This window comes from Malaclemys terrapin, chromosome 18 (genome assembly GCF_027887155.1).
Source record: "Malaclemys terrapin pileata isolate rMalTer1 chromosome 18, rMalTer1.hap1, whole genome shotgun sequence".
In the NCBI taxonomy this organism is placed as follows: domain Eukaryota; kingdom Metazoa; phylum Chordata; order Testudines; family Emydidae; genus Malaclemys; species Malaclemys terrapin.
In genome coordinates, this window is record NC_071522.1 from 18,811,930 (window position 1) to 18,835,439 (window position 23,510).

Here is a 23,510-nt window from a genome sequence, read left to right on the forward strand (position 1 = left end):
GTCTTCTAGATCTCGCATCCGTCGAGAGCTGTTCATTGAAGAAATCCAAGCAGGAAGCCAGAGCCAGGCTGGGTCAAGTGACTCTCCTTCAGCCAGAAGCAGCAGGGCAGTTCACAGCTCTGAGGGAGACAGTTGTGATGGTGTGGACACAGAAGGCCTACCCGAAGGGAAGCAAAGTGGTCTGGAGGCGGACGAGTACAGCAATGCAACCACAAAGTCTCAGGGAGGGCAAGCAGAGTCAGCTTTTGAAGCGGGGGAAGAGGTACCACAAGATGTCAGATCATCAGAGAAAACAGAGTCATTCCATTTGGGAATGGAGAGTTTGGAGGATACTGATGATGAGGGTAGGCTCAAAGCACCACGTCAGAGTTCTCCACCAGGGTCTCAAAGTTCAGGAGAAACTCTGGAGACAATGCCAAACTCTGCTACAGAAGAGGATGCCTCTACCTCAGCTGCCTCCACCTCAGTCCTTACAGGGGAGAGCTCCTTCAAGTCAAAAGAAAGTTCAGAGAAAATGTTGAGTGTGCCAAGTACAAGTTCCACATTGGCTGCAGGCTCACAGAAAGCCAACTCTATTCAGAGTTTATTCAGCTTTTCCGAGGCAGCAAGCTCCAAGAACACGCGGGACAACACCTTGAGGAAAAAGAAAGCAGCAAACTTGAACAACATAATACACCGTTTAGAGAAGGCCGCTAGTCGAGAAGAGCCCGTCGAATGGGAGTTTTGAGATTAAACTCACCCAACTCTAGAGAGCTGGGAAAGTTAAACTGGACCTCTACTGGTTTTATTGTGTTGCGCACTTACCGCCCTGCAGGCCACAGGGCAAAAACGCCATAGGCCAAGGTGCATATAGAAAACAAAAGGAGCGTTAAGCCCAATTTATGTTTGTGTTTTCAAGGAAGAAAACTGAAATGTGTGGTCAAGCTTTTTTGTACCCTGAAGTGTTTTTATTAATGCCCTAAGTGATTTCCACAATTTCTGGAATAACTCATACAGCTTTGCCTTGTGCCCTCCTCTTTGGTGTGGGCTTTAAAAAAACAAAAACATAAAAAAAAAAAATCAAACCCACATATTTAAAGGGGGCTTTTTATCTGCCATCTAATGGCTACAGAGCGATAATACACTATTATCTTCTTAAACCAGGAAAAAAGGGGAGATTTTTCAAAAAGGAAAAATAAAAAGTTTTTTGTAGCTGTTCAGTTGCCACTAAGAGATTGCACAGTCAACCGACTCTAAACACACTAGTTTGGATTCCTAAATATTTTCAAGAAAAGAAAAGAATCGTGTTGTTTGAAACTTTGAATTAAAAAAAAAAACACACATTTACTCCACATATTTTTTAACAAAACAAAAAAAGTCACATCAGGAAAATATCTTAATTTGTGGTAGCTGACTTAGTGTTTTCTTGTAAGTGAAATAGAATATTGACACGTAGTGCACATTGTTTCATAGCTTTAACTGATTCTGGTCTTTTGCAGACCAGAATTTGTTTAATACACTCCATTTTAGGCCAAATCAGGACAAAAAAAATCTGAATCTAGGTATTTTATAATCTGCTTTTTAACCTCTAACCACAGAGCACGCTGATCAGACCTCATATCCAGGAGGTTTAGGAGACAACTTAGAATAGCATGTACTTGATCATTTCATTTGAATTGTAGTATATCTAGTACCTTTTTGTTTAAGAAAGAGAAATGAAAAAAGTTGGCCAGTAACATTTCAGCCTGCAGCTCTGGGGACATATTTTACAACCTGAAGCATTCAGCTAACCTGAAATCAGTTAAAGTTTCATTTACATGTGTAACTGATAACACACACCACTAAGAAGGAATTGGGGCCTGCCTCAGATGAAGAGATTACTGACTCTCTTCCCACCATAAGCACTGATTTAAATGTTTTAGTTTGTGGGAAGTTTATTTTTGTGTAGAAAAAGAATACATTGCAGGTATCAGATGGGCTGTGACCAAGATGTAAATAGCCCAAACTCCAAACCAAAATATTCATGCTCTTGAATCCCAGTCCAGACTATTGGAAATTTAGCCTCTTCAGATTATTTTATGCACAGCATAAAACTGATCAAAGTACAAACCAAATTCTGACTTGTCTCTAACTCCTCCTGTTGTCTATATGTATATGCGTGAGCATAGAGGTGTGTGGAAGGATGTGTGTGCGTGAGTGTGTGCGTGCAATTTTATACGTCTGTGTATTTTCTTACGTACTTGTGCACACATAGAGTGCATTACTGCCACCTTTTTTCAATAAGCTGTTTTATCAGTTATGGCTTCTACAAGTTTGCTAATTTAGACTCCTTTATTGCCATATCTTTAAAACTAACAATAGATGATTTCGGTATATATATATATATTTTTTTTTGCTTATTTATAGGTGCTGTATTTTATTATCTGATTGTTAGGAAGGGATGAAAGGGGGCAAATATTCTTTAGAGGGATAGACTGCCGGCAGTATTGGGTATAATTTACAAGATGTAGTTGTCATACTGTATATTATTGATTGAAGACTTTTTGACCGTATTGTGTATCATTGAAACCTTTGTCTTAGGTCAGCATCTTTTGATGACACTTTAATGGTGCATTCATTACTTCTTAAGTTTAATTAATATTACTTTTTTGATTTTGGGGGGGTGGGGAGAGGAGTTCCAATTTTAAAGGTATGCTCCCAATATTACACCTCAGTGTGCTTGTATTAATTAACTAGTAGGACTTTGACTGTACGATGTGAACCCACATTTCTTGCATGATGTTTTAGAAATGATGTATTTCATTTACAGTCTCAATGTGCAACAGCAGCACTTAGTTCAGGTTTTCACAAATTAAGCGTCACTACACTATTAGCCTTTTCATGAATACGAAAAGAAGGCTCTAGGAGGCTGAAAGGCAGAGATTTATTTACCTGTTTTTACTGTTACAGTCGTTTCAAATTACCTGCTTGGGTAACCAGAGACTTAGCTTGTGGTGCACGACTCAAATTTGATAAACAGAGACAGCAACTAGCCCTTTCTGTGGTGAGCTGAAGAGAAAATTTGGAACATGTGATCACACCATCTAGAATCACTGTGACCCCTACTTATAGGGACATAATGTTTGGCTGAGAAAACTTCCAGCAAACGACATGGTAAATCAAAACATTACCATTGGAAATCTTCTCTTCACCGCAGTGTCTCCTTAAAAGCAAATGTTTTGATTTGGTTTATAAAACACATCTCCATTTATGAATGTGTGTCCCATTCAAATATATGTACCTGAACATGAGTAACAACAAAATATAAACATATTTAGTTCAGCCAAGAGACAGAACTTTTAATTAGACAAATCCAGATGTTGTCTTACATTCTAAATCAGTTTTCTTTGTTTACTTTAGAACAATATATTTGCCATGCGTTGCCGCCCTCTATTTCTATCAGGTTGAGATCTGGGTGCTTGATGCAGTCAAGTGGTTAAATTTTGCTTGCTTGTAGGTTGTTGTTTCCCTCTCTCCCCCCCCCCCCATTTATTTTGCTTAATTAAGGTCCCCAGACCTGTTGTTGAATAAGTGTCTCTCTTTATTGCATTCAATAATGCTTACTGAGAGCTGTCACTGAAAGCAAAATTTTATTAACAGGATGAATCCAAATGCAGCAGTAAGGGTTAATCTCTCTTCTTGATAAGCAATACTTAAGTGCCTTCAAAAGTATCCATTTTGTTCTTTCGTTTGTAGTTTTCAGGTTTCTGCTAATTACATTAGAGGAGCCAAACACTCAAAAGTGTCCGCTTATTTTTGTTAATGCTATGTCAATTTTCAAAAAGCATATTTGTAGCTCTCCTGTAGAGAATGTGTTTCCTTTATAACACTAACAGTTAATTGTAAACTCCATTATACCACTTACAATGCATAGAATTTTGTTGAATGAAGACAGCATTCATAATTCATAAATCACCCCATTCTGCCAAGGGTTGTCATCAGTATTTATTATAAAATTAGTCAGATAAAATGCTCTTGGTATTCCCTATATTTTGGCACTTTATTAATGCGTTAGTTCCTTTTGTCATTTCATGCATAATATCATAGGTAGAAAGTACGTAAAACTATTAGAATGCCATTGGGATAACTCCAGACTTCCAGTTAGGAATCACGTTACAATTCTTTGACAGATATCTTACCTTACTCTCCTGTTTGGAGATTTTTTCCTTACTAGTTTTCCAAATTGGCAAGACCTCCCGGGTTGAAAAAGGGTTAAATTGCATCTGTGGTGAATGATTTTTAGCTATATTTCTTCATGGTAATGAAGTCTGTTGTTTAAAATTAATGTTGTTAAAAATTAGTATTACACTCCTAGTCTTCATTACTTGATAAAGAGCTACTGGAGAAGTAATGTACAAAGAGTTGGACTCTTCAATGCTTTCCAGTCATTAATTAGTTGAGAGTAACAAAGGTGAAAGGCTGTATAAGGTGCCACATGTTCAACATGTGGGGCTGTTCTCTATGCACAGTTGTATTATACAGTTAAGAAGACTGAAAATGGAGCACTTGCGGAAGGCATGCTGTTCAGTACTTTTCCAGATAGATAAAAGCGCATATACCGGTAGGTCTCTAGCATTACAGGTTTTCTGCAGACTGTTTCCCATTTTATGTTCTTTAAAAGCATTTTTTAAAAACCCTTGTTTCTGTTTATAGTTCAGACTTTGTCTAACGCAATGGAGGGATAGGCCTCAGGCTGTTTTAACAAATATTTTTATACTGATGGTAAAATTCTGTCATTTTTATCTCTGGATGGGTAGTGCAAAAAGGAGAGGACAATATTGAGATTTAACTAAGTGTGATGGTCTCTTTTATTATTGTGTTAATGGAGAGCGGATGAAGCATGCCTGTTGATTATAATTGTTCCATTTTTATAAATATGATTTTCTTTATCCGTGGAATCACAAGATTTTCTTACTGATAACAAAAGAAAAAGGGTTTTGTTAAAGTAGCTATTGAATGCCATGGAACTTGATCATTTTAGTTTAGCTTGCACTCCTGCAAAATTTATAAATACTCTTTGTGGGTAGAGTCACTCCTTAAAGGAGCCTTGCATTGGTGTGCTCTGTCCATATCATCTGTCCATGAGCTGTTCAATAATAAACAGCTTTATTAGAATAAGATATCTCTAAAAGTAAAAATCGCATGCCTTTCTCATTAGGTAAGAGGTTTTTGCATTCATTTTTAACATAACTTTCATGTGGGGACGCTACAGAGAAGGGGTTAATGAACACTACAGAATTCTATGCAATATTCTCTAGTCATTTTAAAATATTACCATTTTGCAATCTTTTAAAAGTGAAAACAGTGATCTAGAGGGAAAGTGTGTCATCTCAGTGTTAGCTCAAAGTGAAATTATAATGCTGATTAATTTAAATAAATTAGAGTTAGGGGGAAATCTGACAGAATAATGTGATAAATATGATAAAAAAGATTGCAGTCCCCACTAGCAATGCTGCAGTCCAGGGTCTGTCAGAGTTTCCATCTTAAAATCCCTAATTTCAAGGGTTTTAGAACTCTGCTGTAAAATGAAAAAAATTGCTCTTGGCAGGAACTTGGTAGTTTAGAAATGGAAAAACATTTTGACCATATTTAAATTATAAAAATACCAAAAAAAGTAATTGGTTTCAGATGCATTTTTGCACTTAAATCCAAAACAGCTTCCTTATTTAAACTGAAATGTCATTAGTAATATGGACTAATGCCTTTAGCAGGGTTGCTAAGAAATCAACAGTGTTATGTAGCAAAGTGATTCATTGTAAATACAATAAATAAATATATTCATAAAGATTTTTGACATGCAGATGGAGGGTCCATTTGTTTCTTTGCTTTCCTTTTAAGCAAGTGAGTTCTTTAAATCATCTCTCTTGCTTATATTACAGCCCATGTATACTGGGTTTTAAAATCACTCCCTATACTTGCGTTCCATAGGTTCTAATTGTGAGGATTTCATGGAGATCGTAAGAAAGATATGGAGAGAGGAAGAAAAGGTGTCACTTAGTCTAAGGCCTGATCTTCCGTCCATTGAAATCAATGGAAAGTCTTTCCTTTGACTTCAGTGAGGCCTTGGCTACACTTACCAGGTAGTTCGACGGCTGGAAATCGAAGTTCTGGGTTCGACTTATCGCGTCTAGTCTGGACGCGATAAGTCGAACCCGGAAGTGCTCGCCGTCGACTGCGGTACTCCAGCTCGGCGAGAGGAGTACCGCGGAGTCGACGGGGGAGCCTGCCTGCCGCGTGTGGACCAAGGTAAGTTCGAACTAAGGTACTTCGACTTCAGCTACGTTATTCACGTAGCTGAAGTTGCGTACCTTAGTTCGAATTGGGGGGGGTAGTGTAGACCAAGCCTGAGTATTTGTTCAGCCCCTAACAAGACAGGCTGTTTATATCTGATCTTCCACAGTTTAACTTATACAGACATAACAAGTGTAAAACACAGCATTCAGTTTAATTTACTATTATGCTAGGCCTTCCAGTCTCCATGGCACTTTCTGTGGTCCCTCTAGCCAAGCACTAACATGTCTTCCTCCATGTCATACATACAATCAAACAAATGAAAGAGCCTGTAAAAATTCTGTATAATACAAGATTTTCAAAAAGTACCAAACAACTTAAAATATAACTCCAAATTACTTTAAATAATGAAAACAAACATTAGCGTGGGAGAGCTGGGTTCCATCCTTGGCTCTGTCATTGGGGTGACCTTGGCCAAGTCACTGCCTCTCTGTGCCTCAGTTTCCCCATCAGTAAAAAGGGGATAGTGATACTGACCTCTTTTGTAAAGTGCTTTGAGATCTATGGATGAAAAGCGCTATATGAGAGTTTGGTATGTATTATTAATCAAAAATCATTTTATTTTCCTCCCCTATTCATTTTTATGGCTTTAATAAAGTAGATATGTAACAATAGACTTTAAGAAAAATAAGTCCATTGTTACCATGTGTATCCAGATACTTACTATTATGGCTTTTATCACCCCAGTATCTGAGCTGCTAAATTTTGTGTGTAATGCAATATGCCATATCCGATTAATGTACAATGATTAAAAGACCCTCCTTTGGGGAGAGTCAGCTATAGGCCCCTGCAGTCCTTAAAACCCCAGTTAAGCCCTGAAATATATCTTAAGTGGTGCTTTGGTTTTGTGATGGCCCTCAGACAGGGATGAATTTCACCCTGATAGAGCTGTTCTTTGGCATATGTGAAATGAATTATTTGGTCTCAGGTCAGTTCCTCGTGGAGAAGTGTTCATGTCACAAAAATTAACCACACAACTTTTTACTAATTGGTACCCTTATTAGCATCCTTTGTAAAGGCCAGGAATTGATTGGCCGTGGAGACTAAACACCCTTCTCGCCTCTTCTATGTCAGGCCCAGGCATGCTGACAGAGAAGGGGAAGCACGCACTGCTGTACCTGTTGTGTGGATAAAAAATGGACTTGAGTGACCAGGGTTGTCAATTCATCACCATTCATGAGCTTGTTCAGGCACAAAAATGTGTAGAAGGAAGAATGTCCACTTAAAAATTATACTGGGATTATTTAATCTCTTATTTTTTGACAGATGTATGCCAAAGGACAAGTTTTGCCATCATACAAGCACGCAACTCCCATTGACTTCAGTGGAAATCATGCACAAGAGCACAATCTAGAGCTCTTTCTAGATTCTTTCTATTACTAAATCTGGTGACTTTGCTGTATCACTTCAGTTTCTCTATTAAACTGAAACAATCAGATGAGCCCTGACCAGATAAAAGTTAAATGACAAACAGTCATATTAGGAAACTACCATAAATACTAACAGCATATCTATGGCTGTTCATTTTATTTTTGGAGATATTCGTACTACCAAGTAAAGTACTCACCCAAAGATCCATGGAAAGTGGAGAAGAATCCCAGGAATTTCCTGAAGCAGTTGTGACAGGAGTTCTTTGCATAGTTACTGTGTAATTTTGTGGTAATGTTTGTAACAGCACAATCTTTCTATTGGTAACAATAATAATATGTTAATTGTGTTATCACCTTCTAGCTGTGCGGGTCAATAATATGCATTTTTTAAAGTTTTTAAACACGTATACTTACACTATTCCTGTTTGGAAAAGTTCCTAAATATGTAGCATATTTACAATATAGGCCTTAGTGGCTCAGTAAGGAATTGCTACAGTCTATCAGGTAAATTATATGCGTTGGGGCATGGGTGGATGGCAGGTTTAAAAATGTTATTTACATGCTAATATGTATATTAATGCATAGAGTGCCATTTTCCCACTTGCTAGGCAAAATCCACGTTGCAAGAAAGTGACTGCAGGCTTCTGAGGGATCAGATTGTTTGAACATGCAGGTTTAATTAACATGAAGAGAAAAATTCACATTTAGAATACATAAAAATAATTTCAAGGGTCTGACTGAAATGTACAAAAGCTAGATAATTTAGCACTAAGGATGAAATCACAGCCTAAACTCACCCTGTAACTGTATAAATAGGTTTTGCTCTGATATGGCTATCAGGAACCTCAAGCACTAAGCACTCTTACAAGTATGATATGAGCTGCTAAGTCTACATACAGGATGGTCAGTTAAAGGGAGCAGCATTCCAATCCTTTAAAAAATATATTTTTATTTTGCCAACTCTGTATATTGATAGGTTTTAAAAAAGGAAGAATTTTTCAGTAGATTAAACCAAGTGACAAATCAAAACCAGCAATTCATCTCTGGTGCCCCTGCATGCTGAAAATTCTACTTCTGAGGTGTATATAACTGAAATTGCATATTGTGAGTTCCTCTCAGGGGACTTTGTTTACTTTGCAGGACTAAGCATTTAACTGGCTTTATAAATCCAATCCTACATATGTGGAACTAAAAAAAATATATCTAGGTGTGTTATAAGATTGGTACTCAGTCAAGGTTCACTCTGCATTTCTCTGGCTTTTGTTAGTTTCCATTAGACCCTTACTACTATTTTAATGTATTATTTGTGTGTAAATTAATTAGCTTTAAAAAAAGTGTTTCCAAAGCACCTAGTTACCTCTGAATGCTAGTATAGTATATACAGTAAGTGTTCTAGATAAACTAGCTTAAAGGAGGGCAGGTGAAGAATAAGCAACACACCTATATTGTGCTGTTGGGTGGGTTTTGTCTCTCTCCACTTTCCCCTCCATAAGAGGCTTCCATTCCTTTTTCATCCTCCCCAGGAATGAAGAAGTTCACAGATTTCCTGTTTGTTTGTTTGTTCTTTGCGGGGGGAGCAGGGGGCGGGAGGGGAGGTTTTTTGATTATTTTGAAATGTTTTTAGTTTAAGCAATATTATTACACAATTTCCTAGAAGTGTTTAGCCTATACTTCTTTCATAAAATGTACTATTTATCAAACTTTCTGTAATCAGAAAGATGAGGTGCCTTATCTTCTCATCTCTTCATTGAGAATAATCTAAAGCACAGTGATCTAGATTTCAGCATACAGAAGAGCCTACTTTTTATTTCAGAAAAAAAGACCAATCAAGGTGTATTTCAATAGCCCAGGGTTACTAATCCCTTTGATAAAGAGCACTTAATACTACTGTGCATTTAAAACTTTGTGCAATAGAAGTTCTAGTTTTATATTTAGGAGCTAACACACTGTACACCCAATGTAGGCAAATGTAAGCTTTAGTCTAGGAGGATTCAGGTGACTGAAGAGTATATTCACACTGGTTATATTTGCATGATGACATTTTGGAATAAATAGTCCACCATTGTGCAACAATCTCTGAAAAAACATACTAATGGGTCTCTCAGTGAGCATTTAAAAAACTTGATTGGTCAAGCACCCATGTGATCTCCAGTTATGGCTAACTTTCACCATGTTCTGACATCACTTTAAAATAAGCACTTACGTGTTCATTTCAACTTCCTGAGCCATGTCATCTTCAACTGGTGATACACCGTAAGGTCATTCCAGTCTAACTGGGACTTGTGAAGAATAGGGTTTTTTTCCTCTACATCACACTCCTACCTCCTCAGTCCATACTAGCACTTGTTTATTTCTAAAACTCACTCTTTACACAGCAACATACGTCTAATTATACAAAAAAATTTATCATTAGAACAAAACAAAATTCTGGTCTTTCCTATTTATAGTGAGATTACTTTAAAATGCCTTTCAGAGATTTTTACATAAACACAACAGAAGTATACATATCACTTCTTATTGCTTAAACGGACATAGATGGTCCAGCATACCAAACTCATTCTATTCTGTTCTATTTAGAAGAATTGGCCTGCTCTGGGAATTGGATGGGTTGGCATGTACTTGACTGATTAATACCCATATCAGTATGTTGTGTTTTCTGGAGCAATCCACTTAAAAAGGACTCTGTGTAAATGTCTACTAAATATTTGTATTTAAATATTAAAAACCATTTAGTATTGAGATTAAAAAGACTCAGTAGTGAGGGAAGAGACTCCGATATAAAGAGAGACAAAAAATACCCTAAGCCTCCTAGAGCCTCTGTTAAGATTTCATGAAGATGCAATATCCCTTTGTCAAGGTACATTGCAATCTGCTTAAGAGTATTACTTTAAAACAAGAGAGACTGGTTTCCTATGATGTTCATCTTTGTTGGCATATGTTTTAATTTCTGAATTCATAACTATTTTTTCTTACATATAAAGTTGGTCAAAACAATCTTGTGTAGCAACAACTTTTCCTGGTATGAAATATGAAAATACTAGTTGTAAATTTATATCTGTGCTGGAGGAGTTGTTTGGTTTCCTTGCAATGTAGAAACACATTAAGACAAGCATTCTGTGGGTAGGTAACAGTTTGAGAGAGAGCTGCTTAAACAACAATGGAAATGTTGCTTTAGTAATAGCCCTGTTTGTATGAGGGAGGGATGTGTCTGCTTGGGGGACAATGTCAAGGGCCATCAGTAAGCACTGAACCAGCACCGGCTCAGCAAAAAAGAGCCTTACAGAAGGCAAAGATGTAAGGAGCTGCGATTGTTGCATGGCGCATCACCTCCTCTGTGGATTGGAAGCAAACTTGCACTTTGCCTTTTTTTTGAGGACATCCCACTAAGAACATCAGATTAATTTCTCAGAAATAACATTTTTCCCAATGCTGTGACTTTCTCCTTCTGGTGTAGTTAGAGGGGGGAAAGGCCCTACATTAAACTATTAGGTAATTTCTGCAAAAGGTTTTCATTTCTATCAGAATAGTCTATGCATTTCTGTGTTGAAAGCCGTTTTCTGCTGTTCCTTTTAAGAAAACAGGCACTGTCTGTCCCACTCTCTGTAAATGCTCCAAGAATGTCAAGTGTGTGAATTTGGACGTTAAATCCAAAGTAAATTAAGACTAACTTGTTTGGGAGTGGGGGTGCTTTTGTTTTTTATAATTGTTTCCCTCATGTCCCTTTTCATTTTTATTAAGAAATTAACTCTTTGCATTTGTGCAATAACTACTTGCCATGATAATGGGCAGACTTTTGAAATGAATGCCCTGACTACTAACACAGCACAAGATGAACTCAGACAGATAAAGTGGTGTACTTTTTCCTGAGAACTTTTTTGTTTTTAAATAATAAGCTCAGTTTTACCCCCGTGTATTGTGGTGTCTTACATTTTTAGCAGTATTTTATATTTTTTCTGTAACGCACTAAGTCTTAGACATTTTAGAGCTTGTTTGTTATGTTCACAATCACAGATTTTAAAAAAAATCCTCACAAAGAACCAATTGACCAAAAAAAGTGTCATTTTTTTTTTTTTGTACAAGTAGCTTTGAGAAGCCCACGTTGTGTTGCTGTGACTCATCTTTTGTAACATTTTATTTCTTGGTATTTGTTTAAACATAAAAGTAAAGGTTTATATGGCTGGCAGTAGCAGGGAAGTGCTCCCTCCGTCAGCGGAATGGCATTGTTTCTTCTGTCTTTGTTTGGTTAGCCATATAATGTTTGTTCTCAGCACTGTACAACGGTCCCTATATGATATGGAGAAGCAATATCACTGTATGAAACTCACATGATGTATTATTATTATTATTCACTAGCACCCTAGGTGTGATAATTGAAGTAAATATCTTTTATACAAACACAATAATGTGTGGGTTGTCTTTTTTAAGGTGAGAGTCCAGACCTGACGGTCAAAGCAGCAAACATTTACATTGGTGGTTTTGATCATTTTGCTAATCGGTAGAGGTTTGTTTGGTTTTTGTTGGTAATTGACTTTTCTAGCTTTGTATCTTGATTTCACTGAAGAATCCGTTTTCAGTATCTTAAGTACTTTAAGTGGCTAACTTTAGAATCTAGTCTCTCTCCCATTAAATTCAGTGTAAAGATTCCCATTTCAGTGGGAGTAGGATTGGATACTTAGGCAGCAAAGAATGGTTACATTCTGAACTTGAGGCGAGAGATGAGGACCAAAATAGCATGTTAGATTTTTTTTGTAAAATCATCATTGATTGTTGAGGTTACCAGTGACTTGTGATCAGAAGTGCTTACCATTCAAAAATGTAGATGTTGGCAGAACTTTGGCCAATATTTGGCTTGTATTTTGTCTGCATTTTTTAACGGATATTCATAAAGAAAATTGTTTGCTCTTGTGGTGCCTTAAAATGTTAGCAGGCTGTTTTTTCCTGTAAATATATTGAGGGCTTCCTACAAGTTTAGAATTGAAATTTTGTTATTAAAGTACAGTTATTTAGATTCAACAATGACATTCTTTTTGGAAAAACAGTAGAAATCTGTAGCTTGAAATGTCTTTAGATTCAGTTGTAATGCATGTTCGTTTCATACCCTTTTACCAGTCCTGTTGTGACCTATTCTTTAAATTATGACTGTGGTCACTGAAATTATTGCAGGACTGGGACCTAAGCGTATAATGTCGTCTCCTAAGTATCTGGGTATAGGCCTGTCTCTTTAACATTTTTCCTGTCCTGCAGTAAGAGAGTATATATCTCTTTTCCCAGGAACTCTGGATTATTCGATGGAGTTCACACTGCAGAACAGGAGGAATTTTAAAAAGCTAAGACTGTAGATTTTGCACTGTACTGTGCCACATTGTTTAGCAATAATTGGTGGCATGAAGTTGTATAGATATTAACCAGCTTTTTCCATCCCTTCAGGCTGTTCCAGAAATTCATCCTATTGGTTTATAGTACACTAAATTACATTAGCAAAATAACTATTTATGTTCAAAATGAAAAGCTTGTTCATTCTGTATCTTTGCCATCTCTAGCTTTGCTTATATTTAGTATCTCAGGAGAGATCATTTATCTAAATACAGTATTAACAATGTTCAGTACATTTTATTTAACTTTCATTCTTCTGTAACTGCATTTCTTTATCTATGACATGTCTGTGACAGTTCGCTCAGTAAGATGTAAAAATTATAGTTTTAAAATAGAAATTTTAATAATATGTAATGACTGATCAAACTGTTGATTTCTAGGAGTATAATAGGGTTGTCTTGTGTAATGTTACCTCAGTCATTTTAATGTTAAAGTACCTATGCTTTAAAGCAATCTCAGTCTGATAGTTAATCTTCTGTATATATTTATAACTGTGCATGCTTTCAGGCATACTAGGTTATGTTACCACCAAATATACTGGAAATGTACATGTAATTATGCAAGAGAAGTGTACCATTTTCAAAAACAGACAATTGCATCTGAACCTACACTGAGGAATAGGGATTTCCTTTTCGGTGTAGCATGGAAGCATTTGCCTGCTGCAAAATCAAATTATGCTCCTTGGCCCAAGTCCTCCTGAACTCTTTGCAGATGAAGAAAAACATCTACATCAGTGGGGTTCAGCATGAGTTAGGAGCAAGTCTCAGAGAGCTAAGAGGTCTGCAACCTGCTGTTACAAGAAAGAAATATGCATCCTGTGTGCATCCCAGATCTTAATCTGAAGTGTTATGGGAAAGCCGAGACACCTGTCTCCAAAAAGAGAGGTGTGTAGTATAAATGCCAACAGGCCCTTAGTGATTGTTACTACAGCATTCCTATATGCCATTATTGTTTTCATTTTAAATGGCTTCTTCTAGGGTCAGATGCTTTGATGATGCCCTGAGATTTTACAATGGAAATTTAAATAGAGTCAAGCAGACAAGCCTTTACTGTTATCAGGAGAAAGTTTGTTTCTAGTATCTAACATTTTCTTTCTTATCTATTATTTCTTTTTGTTGTAATAAAGGTGATGAACAAAGTGTTCACATTATAACATTATTTTACTGTATTAAATAGTTATTTCTTTATTGCTACAAGCTGGAAGAATTGATGCTACATGGAAATTATGATGGTTTTCTTGAACTCATTAGTTACCCATGTCTGATTCTTTAAATGTCCTCCTTTATGAGGGAATTTCTTGCCTTACATAGTGAATTCCATTGAAAAACACTAAGTTCCTGGTTTTGGGGGGGAAACCCCTAAACCACCCATCCTTTTTAGGGCTCCAAATTCCATAGTTACAGCAGTTGTCATTTAAAAAAAAAAGTCAGGCTTCTTCGAGTGATTGCTCATGTGTATTCCACAATAGGTGTGCGTGCTCGCCATGTGCACCGGTGCCAGAAGTTTTTCCCCTAGCAGTACCCGTAGGGGAGCACCCTAGCGACCCCTGGAGTGGCACCTCCATGGTGCAGCATAAGGGGAGCTGCACGCTCCCCCCACCCTCAGTTCCTTCTTGCCACCAGTGAAGGTGCTTCGGAACTGCTCTGCTCCAGCTTTGCTGTAGCTTGTCCCCAAAACTGCTTGTTCATTCAGTGTATGGTACCTGTAGTTAGTTAGTTAGTTTAGTTAATTTAGTTTAGCTAGAGCGCCCAGGCCAGGTCATGCCCTGTGCCCTAGGTTTTAAGTCGTGCGACACTTGTAGGGATCTACGCCAATGAGTGATCCGCACATGGACTGTTTATGCTTTTTTGGTGAACCCATCTCAGCAATCGCTGAAAGATTTGCAATTCGTTTCAGCCTCAGACCAAGAGAGAAAGGGACATTAGGCTCCGGGCTATTCTGATGGAGTTGGCACTGACCCCGGCTCTGGCGCGCTGCTCTGAGTTGGCACCGCGGTGTCGGTGCACGGCAACCCTTCGGCACCATTGACTAGTTGGCACCACTCTCCGTCCGCGAGGCATGCCAAGAAGGCTAGGAAGAGGCCATCTTCGCCGCGGCACCAGAGTAAACCCGGAACAGAGGCTAGACCCATGTTGGGCAGTCCTCGATCCCCACCGGCCTCTAGGCCTCCGACTCCAGTCGAGCGGAGTAGCCCGGCCCATTCGGAGTAGGCCTCCCTGGATGTCTGGATGCCCTTCACACCGGAGGCCCTGCAGGCAGCCCGGATGTTATGTCCATGCCGGTACCAGGAGCACCGCCAACGTCGGCCCCGCACTCCAGAGGCAAGCCGCTGCTGGGATTTCCACAGTCACCCCCGGCTTAGTACCAGTCTCAGTCAAGGGAACGTTCCCAACACTGTTCGCCACCCAGTGACCATTCAGGGCAAAGTCCACATGGATCGCCCTCAATGCCCACCAGGCTGTCTAGTTGGGTTCTGTCTGACCGAGACTCTCGGCACCACTCCACCTTGAGGAGCAAACACCGACGGGACCGGGGCAGATGACGCCAAAGGTCCTCGTCTCGGAGGGGCTATTGCAGCTGGTCATGGCACGAATGTCTGTCATTCCCGTTCATCTTCCCACTCCAGGACCCCGCCACGGCACTGCAGCCCTGGGCGTTGATCACCAGCGTCTCACCGTTGCGGGTCCGCCCGCCAGAGCAATCGCGGAGCAGCTGTTACCGATGGTACTGGTCCTCCACGTCAGGATCACGGTCCTGTGGTTGGCATTGCTCCCGGCGCTGCCGCTCCTCCCGGTCCAGGAACAGTGGCAGGTCGTATGTCAGTCCGGCCTCCCTTCATAGTCATCCATCAATGGGCCAGGCCAAACAGGTGGTTCCGCTGGTGCCACAGCAGGTGCAGTGGCACCGTGGCCAGCCCAATGGTACCAGTGGGTACCGTGGCCCCCAACGCAGCCCCCGTTGGCTGGAGCCTCAGAAGCACCACCACAGCAGACTTCCCCCTCAGGCCACCCACCCACCCAAAATACAAGACTGCTTATAAGAAATCGCGGGACTATAAGAGGTGCCCACAGAGGCAGTCTCGGCCTGCCCCCCAGCCTGAGTTCTCCAAGGGCAAGCAAGCAAGCAGGGAAAAGGCGATTTTGATGGGACGCCCGGCGCCCTGCCAGTTCTCATCAGAGATCCACCATCAGTAAAGCTTACCTTCTCCAAGCGGTTGTGTGCTTTCCTCCAGGAGTGGTCGTGGCTCACCTCGGACCGATGGGTCCTCAACACCATCTCCTGGGGCTACACCCTCCAGTTTACTTCTTCCCTGCCCAACCACCCCCCGCCCATCCCTCCTGGGGGACTCCTCGCATGAGGCTCTGCTGGAGCAGGAGGTGGGGGCAGCTCTTGGGCCTAGGAGCGGTGGAAGCAGTACTGGGGGAGTTCGAAGGCAAGGGGTACTACTCCCGCTATTTTCTTATCCCGAAGGCCAAAGGGGGGCTCAGGCCTATCTTGGACCCGCGAGGCATGAACCAGTACATGGTGAAGCTCAAGTTCCACATGGTCTTCCTGGCCTCCATCATCCCCTCCCTGGATCTGCAGGACACATACTTCCACATTCATATATTCGAGGGGCACAGATGCTTCCTCTGTTTCACGGTGGGGCAGGAACACTACCAATTTATGGTCCTCCCATTTGGCCTGTCCACTGCCCCCAGGGTATTCATGAAATGTATGTCGGTGGTGGCGGCCTACCTCAGGTTCCGGGGCGTCCAGATCTTCCCCTATCTGGATGATTGGTCAAGGACAGCTCCTGGTCGCAGGTGCGGGATCACGTGGCGCTCCTGCCCACATGCACCACTTTGGGCCTGTTGGTAAACAACACCAAGTCCACGTTAGTCCTGGTACAACGCATAGCGTTTATCGGGGCGGTCTTGGACGCCTCGTCCTCCCTCCCACCAGACAGGTTCGAGACCCTGAAGAGACTCATTGACACGGTCACAAGGTTTCCGGTGACAATAGCCGGAGCATGCCTCTAGCTCTTGGGTCACATGTCGGCGAGCACATGTGTGGTCCGTCACGCCAGACTCAGGATGAGGCCCCTCTAGCTCTGGTTGGCCTCGGAGTTCTCCCAGGCCAGGGACAGGATGGACAAAGTCCTCACAGTGCCCAAGCCAGTGATCACCTCCCTACGGTGGTGGTCCTCCCCGAGAAACATGCTCCAAGGGGTCCCATTCAGGGGCAGGGCCCCGTCGCTGGAACTGGTGTCCGACGCGGCGGACCTGGGATGGGGGGCCCATGTGAGGAACATTCCAACCCAAGGTCTGTGGTTGGCTCAGGATCTGACCCTCCACATAAACATCAAGGAGCTCAGGGCGGTACGGCTGGCATGCATGGCCTTCCACTCGCACCTGGAGGGCCGGGTGGTCACGGTCCTCGCGAACAACACGGCCTCGATGTTCTACATCAACAGGCAAGGCAGGACCCGATCCTCTGCTGCGAAGCCCTCAGGCTGTGGGACTTTTGTATAGCCCACAACATCTGCCTACAGGCCTTCCATCTGCCAGGCACCCAGAACACGCGGGCAAATCGCTTGAGCAGGGACTTCTCCTCTTAGCACGAGTGGTCTCTTCACCCAGAGGTGGTGCACAGACTTTTCCAAGTGTGAGGAACTCCCCAGGTGGACCTGTTTGTGACTTGACAGAACCATTGCTGTCCCCGGTTCTGCTCCGGGGAGGAGGGAGCGCTCTCTCCGATGCCTTCCTCCTGTCCGGGTCAAGCTAATTTCTCTATGCCTTTCCCCCGTTCCCGCTGATCAGCAAGGTCCTGGAAAAGATAAAGACGGACAAGGCCCGGGTCCTTCTGATTGCCCCAGCATGGCCCAGGCACCATTGGTACGGGACCCTCATGGGCCTGGCGGTTGCCCGCCCGGACCTGCTCGACCAGGGCCACCTCCATCCCAACCTAGCAGCACTCCACCTCACAGCATGGCTGCACAATGCTTAGATAGGGAGGAAAGGACATGCTCGGAAGGGGTTCAGCTTTTCCTCCTAGAAAGCAGGCGGCCCTCCACGTACCGAGCCTACCTGGCAAAGTGGTCTGGGTTTTCCGGATGAGTGGGGCATTTCCCTGGTGGGCGCCCTGATCCAGCTTATTCTGGACTACCTCCTTCACCTTAGAGCCCAGGGCCTGGTGCCCTTGTCAGTCAAGGTGCACCTGGCGGCCATATCGGCCTTCCATCTGCCAGTGCAGGGCCACACGGTATTCTCCCATGCTATGACTGGCCGATTCCTTAAGGGGTTGGATCGTCTCTTCCCGTATGTTAGGCCGCCAGTCCTGCAGTGGGACCTAAATTTGGTGTTGGCCGGTCTCACGGGGCCCCCATTTGAGCTGCTAGCCACGTGCTCCTGGTCACACCTCTCGTGGAAGGTAGCCTTCCTGGTTGCGCTCACATTGGCTAGGCGGGTCTCAGAACTCAGGGCCCTGACCTCCAAGCCCCGTACACGGTGTTCCATAAAGATAAGGTCCAGCTCCGCCCACACCCTTTGTTCCTCCCGAAAGTGGTCTCCGCCTATCACATGGGTCAGGACATTTTTCTGCCGGTCCTTTGCCCCAAACCCCATGCATCCAGTGAGGAACACCACCTCCACACGTTAGACGTGAAATGGGCTCTGGCTTTTTACCTGGAGTGGACTAAGCTGTTCAGAAAGTCCTTGCAACTGTTCATCACCTCAGCCGAGCGCATGAAAGGTCGGCCGATCTCCACTCAGCGGCTCTCCAACCGGATCACCTTGTGCGTCTGTACCTGTTATGACCTGGCGGGAATCCCTCTGCCACCAATTGTGAAGGCACACTCGACTAAGGTGCAGGCCTCGTTGGCTGCCTTTTGGGCCCATGTCCTCATTCAGGACATTTGTAGGGCTACCACGTGGTCTTCAGTTCACACGTTCACCTCGCATTATGCGATTGTCTCTCAGACCAGAGAGGACGCCAGGTTTGGCAGGGCCGTTTTCTGTCCTGAGAGTTTGTGAACTCCTTCCCACCTCCAACAGATATAGCTTGGAATCACCTATTGTGGAATACACATGAGCAATCACTCGAAGAAGAAAAGACAGTTACCTTTTCCGTAGCTGGTGTTCTTTGAGATGTGTTGCTCATGTCTATTCCACATCCCACCCTCCTTCCCCTCTGTCAGAGTTGTCTGGCAAGAAGGAACTGGGGGGTGGGGTGTTCCCCTACAAGTACTGCTAGGGGAAAAACTTCCAGCACCGGTGCACGTGGCGAGCACGCACACCTATTAGACATGAGCAACACATCTCGAAGAACACCAGTTATGGAAAAGGTAACTGTCTTTTCTTTACTACACAGTGTCTCTGATATCAGCAAAAACAACAAGGCGTCCTTGTGGCACCTTAGAGACTAACACATTTATTTGGGCATAAGCTTTTGTAGGCTAGAACCCACTTCATCGGATGCATGGAGTGAAAATTACAGTAAGCAGGTATAAATATACAGCACATGAGAAGATGGGAGTTGCCCTACCAAGTGGGGGGTCAGTGCAAATGAGGCCAATTCAATTAGGGTGGATGTGGCCCATTCCCAACAGTTGACAAGAAGGGATGAATATCAACAGAGGGAAATAATTTTATCCCTGTTGATACTCTCACCTTCTTGTCAACTGTTGGGAATGGGCCACATCCACCATGATTGAATTGGCCTCGTTAGCACTGACCCCCCACTTGGTAAGGCAACTCCCATGTTTTCATGTGCTGTATATTTATACCTGCTTACTGTAATTTTCACTCCATGCATCCGATGAAGTGGGTTCTAGCCCACGAAAGCTTTTGCCCCAATAAATTGGTTAGTCTCTAATGTGCCACAAGGACTCGTCATTGTTTTTGCTGACACAGACTAACATGGCTGCCGCTCTGAAATCTGGTATCAGCGTTTCCCCGTAGAGTTGGAAAAGGAAACAACCAGTAACGGTGGAATCTGTAGGTAAATGTTGACTTTTTAATGACAGCCACTGAGTGTTGCAGATGTAAGCCCCTCTCAAATGTTTATGAAATCTCCTTCCTGGACTGTCAGTGCTGCAGTACTTCAATGCCAATGTATATCAATGTGTGTTTTTGTTTTTAAATCTTTTGAACTCAACATACAGTAGGCCAGTTTTTCAGCATAAATAAGCATAGATCTATTTAAGTCAATGGAGCTGTGCTAATTGTGTAAATTTGGCTCCCTGTCTTGTTGGTTCCTTTCCGTTACATAAGCTTTCGAGTGCTCTGCACAGAGTATGTATAATGTAAGCTATTGTCCTAATGAATTTTGGTAGTTTACTTGATTAGTTGGCTCTAATTTTGCAACAGCTACCTTGGAGATATTTCAAAACCATTGACAAGAAACTGGCTGTAAGAGAGGCTATATAAAGGACGTTAATTTATTGTAATGTGTGTTATTTAGCCAAGATAAAAAGTTATTTCCTTCCTATAATCCTGCTAATCTAGATGGGTGTGATCATCTTTTCTAGCTAGTCAAACAGGCAGATGCTACTGAATATCAGATCAGATCACCAGCCATGATTCTTTTTTCTCTTGCCTCCAGTTTGCATTGTTTTTATTAACAGTGCAAGTGACCTTTTAACTTTCATTTCCAGTATAGTAAAAATGAAAAAATAACTAATGATTTATTGCAAGTTGGACAGGAAGGGCAGAAGCTGTCCTAAATGTACCTTGAACTTTTCAGGCAAAAGGCAATGGGGCAGCTGGTCTCAGATGCCGCAAAGCAGTCTCTTGTTCCAGTGAACAATGACAGGGACATCAACATTGACATATTCCACCTTTCTGACCTGATATTGGTGTGAGAGGCTGAAAGGGAAGAACATCTGTGAGCTCTCCGCATTTCTTTGCTTTTGTGCATAGACCTGATAATTGTCCTCAATAGGATATTCTCTCATTCTGAGACTAAGACTTGAAATACCTGGCCCATTCTCCCACTTTAAAGTTCTAGAGACGTAGTAGTGTACATAGGAAAGCCATTCCATCTTAAAATAGTCATGGACCTCTGTCTTTTCTGATCCAAGTGATTAAGAAAATTCATCCTCTTCTAGCGGCTCTCTGAAATAAAAGGAAATAGAGGCAATAATATACTCCTTCCAGATTGGTCCTTTTATTCACTTAGACTAGCATGAATTTGCTTACTCATCTGCGGCAGATGAATCCGACGTCCCTGGTTTGAAGATGAGGTTTTTCCTTGGTGCATAAATATGTCAGCAGATGTTACCATTGGCTGTCTCTGGGCTCCTTTCTCCCTTCCCCCCTCTCCCCAACACACACACAATTTTTATGGATTCCAGTGGGAAAGGCATGAAGTGTGTCAAATGCTAGCTGATTCCAGAGTTCTTTGAGTGTTGCCCTAATCAGTTTTCTCTTTTGGGGTGTACCTGTGCACTGACCCAGAATCCTTTGGAAAGTTTTATGCTATATTCTGAATGTCTGCAGAGACACCAGTGCACTTCAGCCGGGAGACTTCTAATGGTCACAGCTGTGGCTACAGATTGGGCAGATTGCCTGAGCATTAGAGGAAGCTTTTAGAGAATGCTTTTCACAACTTTCTGATCCTCAGCTGCTATCTTTTTTGCCCCCTTTTTAAACTCCTGAAGAAGGTGAGATACTCTAGGAATGGTCTTGTGCCAGGTACAGATGTAATAAATAACCACAGCTTCATTGCTACTCATCTGTAAAGTGACTGACTAATCTGACTTCCAGGCTAGCTCTATCTTCTGGGCATCTTTGTCGCCTAGGGTGGTGATCTGAGAGCTGACTGCCCATGCCTCCTTCAGACACTATTAAAGAAATAGAGTTTGGATGTTCAAACTTTTCACTGCTCAAGACAAGGTTCAGTTTGTCTGACACCTGGAACAGTCATTCGTGCAGAGTTGCTGTATTTGTTAATGAAGGCTGAGAGGCATGACTAAGTACTTTATGGAAGATACCAGCCTTCATCTCACCAACTCTATGGAAAGCAGAGTGATATTTGGTGCCTCCTCAAAGAATTGATTATTTTTTCAAAGTCAAATATCTCTACACTCCTGATGAGACCATTTTGGCAGGAGTGATGATGATGCTTCTGCTATATCCTCTTCTATGGGAGGATACAAGTTGTTTTGGATTCTGACCTCTACAACCTCTTCAACAGGAATGTCCTTTACTAATGGAATAATTTAAAACTTCAATGAGGCAGGTACTAACGGGTGCTTTGATAGGCACAAAAGACTGATCTCACTGGAGCTGATGCAAGGCAGAAAAAGGAGACTACAGCATTATCAGCACCCCAATCGTGTCTCTAAGACTGCTGACCCAGACACTGAACTTCCTGCACCAAATAGTTCTCTTGGATGTAGGTGCATCCATGATCTCTGTATCTCTTAGAAGAGGAGCAGGGCTCTGGGGGATGAGGGTGCCATCTCTCCCTTTCTTTCTTCCATTTGCTGAATGCTGAGAGAACTTTCCAGACCTCCCCAAAATGCATTGATGTACCCCAACTCGACAAAGAGCCTGAAACTTAGACTATGACTCCTAATCCTTGTGGAGCCCAGCAGTGAATTTCAGATGGGGGGGACATCTATTGGGCCAAGTGCCCTTCACCAAAGCATCTGAGGTGTTGGTTAGGGAGGTCAGACATCACTATCTTGCCTCCACAAAAAGAGCAATATGTAAATGTGATTTTCTTTCCGGGCTCTACCATGGCAGCAGGAGATTAATCTCGTTGGGTTGCAAAGGCAGGTCTTGGGACAGATATTCCAAAAGAGATTAGAATTTACTTCCCTATGTAGAAAAATACACATTTCAACTTCACTGCTTCTAAATAACTATTCACAACAAATCAGGCCTAACTATGGGGAGAGAAAAAAGAAAAGATGATCAATAAGCTAAGAAAGTTGAGGTACCAGAAGGTCTCCTGACTTGCTGCTTCAGTGCCTGGGTTCCATCCCTGGCTCTGTCACAGACTAGTTTTGACCTTGTGTAAATCACAGACTCCATGTCTGTTTCTCAATCCTTCAAGTTCTGACCTATCAAAGAGGGGCATTGCAAGTCGTAATCGCTGTAAAAACATCTCCTTTCCAGTCAATAAAGTAATCTTAGAACCTCCAAGCCATCTATGTTTCAATGCACTTCCATTCTGCCTGTCCACTTCTAAGAGAATAAAGAGAGTTTTTTGTTGTTGTTGTTGTTGGTTTTTTTAAGTCTCCCGGATGACTGGAAAAAGGCTAATGTAGTGCCCATCTTTAAAAAAGGGAAGAAGGAGGATCCGGGGAACTACAGGCCAGTCAGCCTCACCTCAGTCCCTGGAAAAATCATGGAGCAGGTCCTCAAGGAATCAATTATGAAACACTTAGAGGAGAGGAAAGTGATCAGGAACAGTAAGCATGGGTTCACCAAGGGGAAGTCGTGCCTGACTAACCTAATTGCCTTCTAT

The 23,510-nt window shown here is 42.1% G+C and overlaps 1 protein-coding gene across 3 annotated transcripts in view; it reads left to right on the plus strand.

The window, feature by feature from the left end:
- The window catches only part of CUX1 (cut like homeobox 1), a 380,489-nt gene that overhangs the window by 317,579 nt on the left and 39,400 nt on the right, over positions 1–23,510 (plus strand). For 2 of the 3 annotated variants that reach the window (XM_054008636.1, XM_054008637.1), the window contains one exon: positions 10–14,210. The exons of the other annotated variant lie outside the window; for it this stretch is intronic. In XM_054008636.1, coding sequence (XP_053864611.1) covers positions 10–727 — 718 coding nt within the window. In that variant the 3' untranslated portion in view covers positions 728–14,210. Of the gene's footprint in view, positions 1–9; positions 14,211–23,510 lie in introns of those variants that run through there. 3 annotated transcript variants of the gene reach the window in all.